The following is a 9,931-nucleotide window of genomic DNA, read 5'->3' as shown; positions in this document are numbered from 1 at the left end:
ATTGAATGCCCCTAGATTTTCCCACATTCAAAGCCTACGCTTTTTTTTTTGTTTGTTTTTATGAGATGGGGTGTAAGCCACAAGGCAGTAACGGGCTCTAAATCATTTAAGAAAAAAAGACGGGGCGGCCTCGGCCAGCAAAGTGGCAACACCCCACACTACCAGCGGCTGCTCTGGGCCAGAAGTGGTCCCTCACGCTCCTGCTGCTCTGGGCTGCCGTGACCTCAGCAGATGGACCCAACGGCTAGGGGGGAAAGCGAGGCAGTTCATGGGCCTGAGCAGCGCCCCCTGCCCACCACTGGGCATCAGAAGGGCAGCTCTGGGTCTGGGTTGGCGGGCGGGGAGGCTGCTTCCAATGATGAACCTGGATGTGCACACGTGATGACCTAACGGGAGGTTAGGGCGCCTGCCCGCAGGGCGCGTGACCTGCGCTTGGCTAGCCTGATGCGGTCCTTCTGCCGCTGGCGACCCCCACGGTGCAGGGAGGTCAGGGTCGGCCCCGCGCAGCCCAGCCTGAGCGGGGGCTCTGCGGGACTTGCTGGTTCCATCCTGGGCATGGCTTGTACCTGGGCCTTCCTCAGATGCCCTCAGGAGACGGTGCAGATGGCGCTGGCGTGCTGGCTCTTGAGTGCCTGCTGCCTCTGGATCTCTCTGGAGATGCGTCTCTTGATTCCCAGCAGGTACAGCTCCCGGTCGAACTTCCCAGCAGCTAGCGGGATACTGGGGAGCAAGGGCCATCAGGAGGGCAGTGTCCTCCCGGCCCCGACTCCTGGGTGTCGGCCACGGGCGGGCGGCACGTGGAGGGGCTGGGCACAGCTGAGGCCTGGGTCCCCGGGGCTGCGCCCGGCCCTACCAGCCGCGCGCCAACCCGCTGCCGTGTGCCGGGAGCCGGGGGACGCTGCCTCCCACCTGTGCCAGGCCGGCCCCATGGTAGGTAGCCCCCGCCGCCCACCAGCTGTTTTGGGGGCTGTGTATCTGGGAGGCCTGGCTGGCTCGGGGTGTGGGCGAGGTCCCCACCCTCTGGTGCATTGCTCGCCTGACGCTGGCTTCTGACCCCCTAGGCAGCCATGTCCCCTTGGGGCGCCCAGAACCCCACTCCCCTCAGGGCATCGGGACATGCCGAGGCCAGGCTGTGTGCTCAGGCTGCCCCCCGCCCGGGGCCCGGGAGCGGGGGCATCCGGGGGGTACTGACTTGTCTCTCCCCGGCCTCACTTTGACCCGGAACAGGCCGTACACGGGGCGGTGGTCAGATGTCCTGATGCCGGGGCAGGAGGAGTACTTGACGGGGCAGATGTCGTCCTTGTGGCGGCTCCTGAACAGGACGCGGTCCTGCAGGTGGGCCCCGGGGCCGGTTGGTGGCGGGCGGAGCCGGCCCGTGCTTCCCTCGGCTGCCCTCCAGCAGAGTCCCCTCGCACGGAAGCCCCCGGGGGCTCGGCCCCCGCTCCCCAGCCCCGCAGGCAGGCGGCTCACCGTGTAGGACGGGGTCCTCTGCTTGGAGGTGGTGTCATACGAGTCCTTCCCGACGTCGAACTTGTACGACGGCAGGAAGTGGATGTCCGGCTCCTGGAAGCCCTTGAAGATGGACCCTGGGAAGGGGCGTGGCCCCGACTCGGTGGCGGCTCAGGGCCAGCGCCACCGCGCCCCTTGAGCCCACCCAGCCGCAGCAGCGCCCAGCCTGCTCACCTCTCTGCATCTCACGGGTGAGCTGGTCATGCTGCAGCAGGGCCTGCACGCTGGAGCCAAGGTCCTGCCTCAGGATGGCCTCCACGGTCGCCCGCCCCCCGCTCAGGCGGAAGTTGAAGTCTCCGAACCAGAAGACCTCGTCGAAGCGGGTAGTGACGTCCGCTGGGGCATGAGAGGCAGGAAAGTGTGTGAGACCCGCCCCCCTCTCCCCGTGTGTCTGCACCCCGACTCCGGGTCAGGATACTCCCGCACACCCCCGGAAGCAGGCGGCAGCCCAGGACCCCCTTGGGGCTCAGGGCCAGGGAGGCGCAGGGGTGGGGGGGGTGCCCGCATCTTTCTGGGTTCATGGGGTCACAACTCGGGGAGCCTGGCGCCAGACCTTGCTTCAGGTTGGTGAGCAACTGCAGACGTTTCTGGCCTTGGTTCTCAAAGCTCTAACCATTCCTCTCCATTGAACCACCCAGAGAATGAGGGAAGTCGCCGTGTCTGGGGGAGGGTACAGCTGCTCACCAGCGTCGGAGCGGTAGGGGCTGGTGTCCGGCACGTTCTTGGGCAGGGCCAGGCCCTGGACGGTCTTGCTGTAGTCCACCAGCCGCTCACCTACCTTCCCGTCTCCAGCTGCAAGGACAGCAGGGTGGGGCCTCTCCACAGGCAGATTTCCGAGCCCAAGGTTGGTGCCTGGGGGTCGGTCCGAGACAGACCCCCCACCCAGCAAGGTCTATCACCCAGCATCTGCACCGTGACCCTCCCCTCTAGAGGTCTGGGGCCTACAGTTGAAGGGGGGCCTCCACGTGAAGGACAGGTGAAGGGGGGCCACAGGTGAAGGACTTACAGGTGAAGTGGGACGTGATGAAGAGCAGGGAGGTGCCGAAGAAGGTGAAGCTGACGCCCAGGGCCCCCTTGGTCTTGATCTGGGACACGATGCGGGTGGTCACCGTGGAGCTCTCCACCTCTGCGCGGGAGAAGCAGGGCTGACCCAGGCTGTCCCCGGGGGCCGGCCAGGCTGCCCGCCCCCAGCCTGCACATCCGCCCGGGGCACCCACCTGAGCAGAACCAGATGAGGTCCCTGCGGATGAGCACGGACATATAGAGCGCGCCGTGGGCTGCCGAGTACAGCATGACGTAGTGCGGGCCCAGCGTCTCCTGCAGCCGCGTCTCCCACTCCCGCCTGCGGGGCAGCGGGGGCGGTCAGAGCCGCACAGCTCGAGGGCAAGCCTGGACCGCCTCCTGCGTCTCTGTCACGGCCATGGGTCCTCCGCTGCCTCCCAGAGGCCAAGAGCAGGAGCCCAGGGAGGCGGGAGGGGGGCCACCCTCCCTGGAGCCCAGACCCCGCCCCCCAGGGTCCGGAGCAGGCCGGGCACCTCCACTCCGGCCAGGCTGGTGCTGCCGCTGGTCTCTGCCGTGACCCTGCCCATCACCAGGTGAGCTGAGCACACGGCCGGGATGGGTGAGCGCTGATGCTCAGGGGCCGCGCGCGTGGGGCCCGGAGCAGCTGTCTATTTACAAGACACTCAGTCACGTTTCTTTTAAACTCTGTGCGTCCCCACTCAAGAAGAAAGCGATCCCGGTTGAGTCCGGGCTTGACCACAGCCCATGTCACCCCTCACATGGGGGTCTCGGCCGAAGGACCAAAACCGGTTCACAGGACCGCGCGGGAGCGGCCGGTCGGGGACGCGGAGCTGGTGGGGAAGCAGCAGGGGAGGCCCCGGCCCTACCTGTCGGAGCAGCCCTCCTGGACGCCCACGACATACAGGTCCTGGGCCAGGTCAGCCTCGGCCGGCAGCAGGAGCTCGTCCAGGTTCGGGGGCAGCTCCTGCGGAAAGGCAGCTGCTGGCAGGGCCTGCAGGGGCCCCACAGCGGGGGCTCCGCTCCCGGGCATCCTTGACCACACACGGTGAGCCGCTGGCCCGGGCAGGCGGCCCACCCCTCCCTCAGCCTGTCCTCCATCCCTTGCTGGGGCCCACACACAGCAACTGTGCTGCCTCTGGCCCCCAGGCCTGGCTGCCCACAAGGGGACCCCCCCCCATACACACTGCCCTCACAGCAGCCCCGGGGAGGGAAGTGGGCACCTGGCCGGCGGTCTCCACGCCCCCACCAGTGGCGGCCCAGGCGCCCCGGGCCCCAGGTGCAGGCCAGGCCATGGACGGCCCGGGGCTCCCCGTGGACAGCAGAGCCAGAAGCCCGGGCCTGCACTTCTGCTCGGGGGGTGGTTTTGTGGGGGGCCTGTCCTGAAGCAGCCCCACCCGCCACCCTGACCGATGGCAGCCCGGGAAGCGGCCACGTCCGTTCTTCGGATGAGACATGCTGAGACACGCTTCAGCGCGCACAGGTAACAGGAGGCACTCCAGATGGGGCTAGGGGTCCCGCTGAGCGTTAGGTCGCCCGCCGTCTAGAGGAAGCCCGTGGCCAGCCCCAGAGTTGGAGCCTCCTGCACGCAGGGGCAGACACCCCTAGCTGTGGGAAGGGACCCCCCCAGGAGACATGGGGTGGCTGGAGAGAAAGCCCCCGCTAGGCTCCCCCAGAAATCAGCGTGTGAACCACACGCCCCCTGGCTGCAGTCTCTCAGGACCGCCAGCTCACAGGCGGGATGGAGGACATGAGCCCCAACCACGGCGACACACGGCGGGAGACAGACCTGGACCACGGCGTGGACGCCCGCCCGCAGTGTGCATCGGGGCACCGTGTCCCCACACGCTTGTTTGCACTCGCACGAGTGGCCCAGGGCAACTAGAACAGCAGGGCCGCGTGGTGGGGGAAGGGTACGGCCACCTGGAGGCCAGGTGGCTGTCAGGAAATGTCTGCTCCTTCCTTCCAAATCTGCTGTTAGCCTACAACAGCTCTAGAACGTACAGCGTCCCTGCAAACCGAAGCACTCGTGCCGCGTGAAGCAGTGGAGAGGTGGGCGAGAGACACTGCCGGCCAGGAGGCTCCTCTGCGCGCCCCGGGGAAGAATCCGGAAGGAGCCCCGCCCCGTCCCACGTGGGGCCGGCGCCTGCTCACCTTCTGGCCCTGCATGTTCCATGTGGCCACGAACAGAGCCACGGTCCGGTCCGGGAAGTAACGGGCCAGCTCGTCCGCCCCCATCAGGGCCCCGCTCGCCAGGAGGCTCCCCTCCAGGTAGCTCCTGCGGAGACGGGCCAGATTGAGCTGGGGGTCGCAGCAGACGGACCCAGAGAGGGGCTAGGAGCAGGACACATCTCTGGGCCGGGAGCCCCTCCCAGAGCTGGAGTGGCCTCAGGACCCTGGCGAGGGTTGGGGGGAGCACAGTGCGGAGAGCCCCTGCAGTCCAGGGAAACCTGCCATGTCCATGGCTCTACAGACACCCGCAGGCTCCTGGCCTCCAGAGAGGAAGGGACAGGCAGGTGACGTTTGGGGCTTTTGGGGGGACCCTCTAAGGGCAAGGCCCTGGAAGGGCTGAGGAGGTCAAGGTGGGCTTCTGGACTGTAAGCAGACTTGGGGGGCACGCCCTTCTCCGGGGCTCGGGCCTCTGCCTCGCCATCCGGCCCTGGGAGCTTGTAAAGGCTGCCCGGGATGCCTCTGTCTTCGCAGGTTCAATCCACCGTAGGCTCTCACAGAGTAACTCATGCAAACGGTGCAAAGAGTCAAACACCGCCGCAGAGTCCTTGCAGGGCCTCTGTCCTCACAGGGCTGTCTGCCTGTCTCCACTTAACCCAAAAGCAGCCTCACACGGGCCCAGGTGCCAGGGAGACTTCATTTAGGGACAAACCTGAGACTCATGTAATTTCCACACATCCACGAAAGCCTGTTAGTACTGCCTCGGGTTTTTTTTTTTCCTTCCCAACTGTGTGAAAACTGTTTCCCTTGGACCCGTGACAAGGACTGTGCCTGCCTGATCAGGCTCCCAAAGACAGAGAGGAACGCACAGGCTCAAACGTCCAGGCTCAACCAGTCCATCCCAAAGGAGATCAGTCCCGAATATTCATTGGAAGGACTGATGTTGAAGCTGAAACTCCAATACTTTGGCCACCTGATGTGAAGAGCTGACAAGTTGAAACGTCTCACTTGCTCTTGTCATTCCCACTTGCTTAGAAGACCCTAGACCCTGGCTTGCAGAGATAGGCACCAATCCTTTGGAAGGAGATGAAGTTAGAGTCCAGTCCTTACAAGCTCTGCAGGACAAGAGCTCGAGGATGTCAGGAGGCAGGCGCCTCCCTGAGGCTGCCCCGTATTGAGGACCCCGTCGGGCTGCCTGCAGGGGCTGCCTTCTCCAAACCAGCCCCGTCCGCAGCGGGGAGCAGAAGGCAGCCCCTCAAGGGCACAGTCCACGGCCCTTTCCTCAGTCCCTGGCCTCGACCGTGGCCAGGCCCGGGCTGTGTGCCGCCCACAGGCTGAGACTTGAGCCTGCACTTTGAGTGTTACTATCACTCCCTTTTAATCAACGACATGGTTTGTTTATTTGGCTGTCATGGGCCTGGTGAAGCACGGAGATCCAACCCGTCCATCCCAAAGGAGATCAGTCCTGGGTGTTCATTGGAAGGACTGATGCTGAAGCTGAAACTCCAATACTTTGGCCACCTGATGTGAAGAGCTGACTCATTGGAACAGACCCTGATGCTGGGAGGGATTGGGGGCAGGAGGAGAAGGGGACGACAGAGGATGAGATGGTTGGATGGCATCACCGCCTCAATGGACATGAGTCTGGGTAAACTCCGGGAGTTGGTGATGGACAGGGAGGCCTGGCGTGCTGCAGTCCATGGGGTCGCAGAGGACATGACTGAGCGACTGAACTGAACTGGGTCTTAGTTGTGGCACGCAGGAGCTTCCATCTTCGCTATGCGGGATCTTTAGTTGCAGCACACCAATTCTTCACTGTGGCACGTGGGAGTTGGTTCCCTGACCGGGGATTGAACCCAGTCCCCCGGGACTCGGAGTGCAGTCTTAGCCACTGGACCACCAGGGAAATCACCTACACTTTTCAGTGGCTGGGGAAAACAAGTATTTTTGTGCCAAGGGAAAATGACCTGAAACTCACATTTCAGCCTCCTCGAACAAAGTGTTCCTTTGTCCACAACACTACACGGTTGGTGTATGTGGCCTGGAGCTGCTTTTTCATCCCCACAGCAGAGGTTAACACTTGCCAGAGACCGCGTGGCTCACAGACTCGAAACAGTCACTGGGCTGGATTGGAGGGGCGCGCCGGGGGGGCAGCCGAGGCAGAGCTCCCCCGACACGCCCCCCGGGGGGCCTTGGCATCACATCAGGGGGTGGGTGGCGTGGGGCCCCCGGAGTCAGGGCAGTGGCCAGAGGCGCACCTCAAACAACCCGCCCAGCCCTCGCCGACAAGTCAGGAGGCCCGAGAGGCAGGTTCAGCAGCCGGGCCCAGCGTGGACGGGGCAGTGGGGGCAGGCAGGGAGGGCACAGCATGACTTCTGAGTCACAGCCTGGGCAGCACAGCATGGCCCCGAGCCCAAGCTCCTGGAAAAAACAGGCCAGCAGACAGCCGGTGGCTGTGGGCGGATTGGGCTAGAAGGCCCTGGGGACCGGGTCTGGTGTGCCCTGAGGCTCTGGGTCAGGGCCAGGGGTTCAGAGGTGGAGATGGGGGCAGCACCTGCCTCCCCTTCAAGATATAAATTAGGCGATAATTAGGACTAACCACTCAAGCCCAGTGAAGCTGGACACCCAGCATCCTCCTTGCCCACAGGGTCGGGGGCGAGCCCTGCACATTAGGAAACCCTGGGGCGCTTCTGAGCATCAAGGACAGAGGTCGGGCTTCTGCCTGCGCCCCTCCCTGCTGGAGGTGGGCCACAGGGACCCTCCCCTGGGGGCAGCCTGGCCACGCCCCTGGGGCCCCCCAGCCCCATCCAGCTCTCCATTCTGGAAGAGTGCCAGCAGGTGCTTGGGGCACGGCTGCCTCACAGTGGTCCTCAGCAAAAGGACTGTGTGGACACGGGTCCCGGGACACACCTGAGTCCTGGGCCCACCTCCACACGCACACGAAGGGCAGCTCCTGACAAGAGCAAGAAGCAGGAAGGAAAACAGGCCAGCCCCGCATGCAGAGGGGTCTACTCGCTTGACCAGCTACGTTTCACAGGAGCCCAGGGGCTGAGACACAGGAGGAGAAGCTGGGGGGTGCGGCTGGGAGAAGGGGGGTGGGAGGAGACGGCCCACACACGCTCTCAGGAGAGCCTGCCCACGGCTCTCACGGGGCCTCTGAGGGCTCCCTGAGGCTCGAGGCTGCTTCTCCCGGGGCCCTACCTGCTCCGGACGTCCTTGGCACGGATGGGCGCCAGGAGGCTGAAGGTGGACCTGGACGAGTGGAGGGAGCAGTCGTCGCAGGCCAGGGGACTCGGGGGCCGGCCGGGGCCCAGGCTGCTGTGCGCGCGGAACAGCCTGGCCTGCAGCCGGAGCTTGTAGTCGGCGTGATCCGGGTCCACCTTGTTCGCTGTCCGCAGGCCTTCGGAGGCCACATTGCGGCCCATGGCGGGCAGCGGGCGCGGGGAAAGCAGGCTGGCCAGCCGGGGGGCACTCCCGGCCGAGGCCCCTTCCCGGTGCAGCAGGTCCAGGGACGTGCTGATCATCCCGGAAAGACAGTTTCCCCATGAGGAGGGCCCCCCGCTGCCCGGGGCCCTGCGAGCCGTGGGGATCTCCTGCAGGGAGGCGCTCAGGCAAGGTGGGGAGCCGCTGCGGGCGGGGATCCTGGGGGTCTCGTCCTGCAGGGAACCCCCCAAGGGGCTGGCCCCATTCCGCACAGTCAGGTCCTCACGGCTGGTTCGAAAACGCCTCTTTCTCCAGCCCTTCTCATCCAGGGATAGCGCCCGCTCCAGCCTGGGCCTCGGGGGTGGCGGCTTCGGGGTGAAGGGTCTCGCTTGGGCCTGTGGGTCCTCGTTGCTGACTTGCTCTGGGGTGTCCAGGGGGAGCTCTGGGCTCCTCTCGGGTCCCCGACGGTCGCCAGCAGCCGGGGACCCCAGGCAGGGGACAGGCTCTTCATCACTGTTCGGAAGCAGTCCCTTGAGCATGCTGCCTTCAGGACGCAGACACCCCTGGGGAGTGGGCTGCTGGGAGGCGGCCTCTGAGTGCCCCAAGCTCGCCAACTTGGATGGCATAGTCCGGGGGGCCAGCCCTCAGGGCTGGGGGCAGCCTGGCTGACCCGGGAAACGGCTCCTCTGGGTGCTGCTGCCTACGCCCAGGGTCAGGGCCGTGTGCTCAGCCATGGCTGGCGGGGTCGCGGAGCAGAGGCATGGCAGCAGCTCCCCCTCAGGCCTGGGGTGGTCCGGCTCGCACAGGACCTGCTGCTGCATAGCTGGGAGCCCCGAAGGTCCAGAGTCCCAAGAAAGTACCTAAGGGAACACCCTGCAATTAGCCTTCATCACTGGGGTGGTGATGCCATTTAATGATCCTGAAGGACAGCACGGGTCAGCATGACAGAGCGGACAGGTCATTAGTGGCGGAGCAAGAACAAGCATTTAGGCATCCTGGTCTGCTGGCTCCTCCCAGGAGACGGGTGAAAAGTCCAGCATCTTAGGATGGAGGGAAGCCCCCCTTGCCGGGGGTGGGGGGATGGGCGGGGGCACGGCTCCTCACTTGGGGAGCCAGGGGCCCAAGGAGCGAGAATTCCCGCCCCAAAGGAGTAGGCGCAGCCTAGGAGCGAGACCCGGATCAAGCCCAATCCTCACCCCCCACCCCCACCCCGCGGGGTCAGACGGCCCTAACTCGCTCACCTGCGCGCCCACCACCATCGCTCGGCCCGCAGATCCCGCCCCGAGAGCAGGCGACCCTGAGCGGGTCTGCAGCCCGGCGGCGAAGGCCCCTGACTCAGGATTAGCGAGTCTGGCCCGGCCGGTTGCACGCTCCCCAAGGTAACAACCGCCCGGAGCCGCGGGGCTGGAGACTGGGGGGGCGGGACCCCCGCCCTCCGCTCCGCGCCGCGGAGTCCGGCGACCCGATCCCGCGCCAAGGACCCGTGCGCCCGGACTCCAACCCCGGGGTCGCCCCGCCCCGTCCTCGAGCCCAGCTTAGGGGTCGTCCGGCCTAAGGCCTCCGCGCTCCCGCCCAGGGGTCACTCGGCGCCTAGGTCTGCTGGACTTTCTCCAGGACTGCCGCCCCCGCCCGGGGTCATCGCGCCCCGTGCCCCCACCTCTTGATGCCGCCAGCTCCCCAGCTCCGCGGGCTTCGGCGGCCGCTCCCCGGCAACCGGCGGGCAGGGCGGCCTGGATCCCGGTGCCCGCAGCGGCCACTGGCGGCCGGAGGACCTAGGCGCGTGGAGCGAGGGCCGAGGGCGGAGGGCGCC

At 65.9% G+C, this 9,931-nt stretch overlaps 1 protein-coding gene across 3 annotated transcripts; it reads right to left on the bottom strand.

Annotated features, from left to right (window-relative positions):
- Positions 1-9,912, bottom strand: INPP5E (inositol polyphosphate-5-phosphatase E). 3 transcript variants are annotated; one of them, XM_061154275.1, is made up of 11 exons: positions 9,779-9,912; positions 7,900-8,981; positions 4,684-4,807; positions 3,399-3,496; positions 2,727-2,851; positions 2,516-2,635; positions 2,194-2,301; positions 1,684-1,845; positions 1,471-1,586; positions 1,213-1,329; positions 1-720 (listed from the first exon to the last, which is right to left on the bottom strand). In XM_061154275.1, exons 2-11 carry the CDS (start codon positions 8,745-8,747, stop codon positions 193-195), a joined length of 2,346 nt encoding a protein of 781 aa, XP_061010258.1. In that variant the 5' UTR covers positions 8,748-8,981; positions 9,779-9,912; the 3' UTR covers positions 1-192. The 3 variants fall into 3 exon arrangements, with proteins under 3 accessions (XP_061010258.1, XP_061010259.1, XP_061010261.1); XM_061154276.1 differs by having other exon boundaries at positions 442-720; positions 1,193-1,329; XM_061154278.1 differs by having other exon boundaries at positions 442-720; positions 1,235-1,329.
- Positions 9,913-9,931: the final 19 nt, after the last annotated feature.

The sequence above is a fragment of the Dama dama genome, chromosome 11 (assembly GCF_033118175.1).
Source record: "Dama dama isolate Ldn47 chromosome 11, ASM3311817v1, whole genome shotgun sequence".
Lineage (NCBI taxonomy): Eukaryota > Metazoa > Chordata > Mammalia > Artiodactyla > Cervidae > Dama > Dama dama.
Note: the sequence above shows the minus strand (reverse complement) of the source record. Positions and strands in the feature narration are given on the sequence as shown.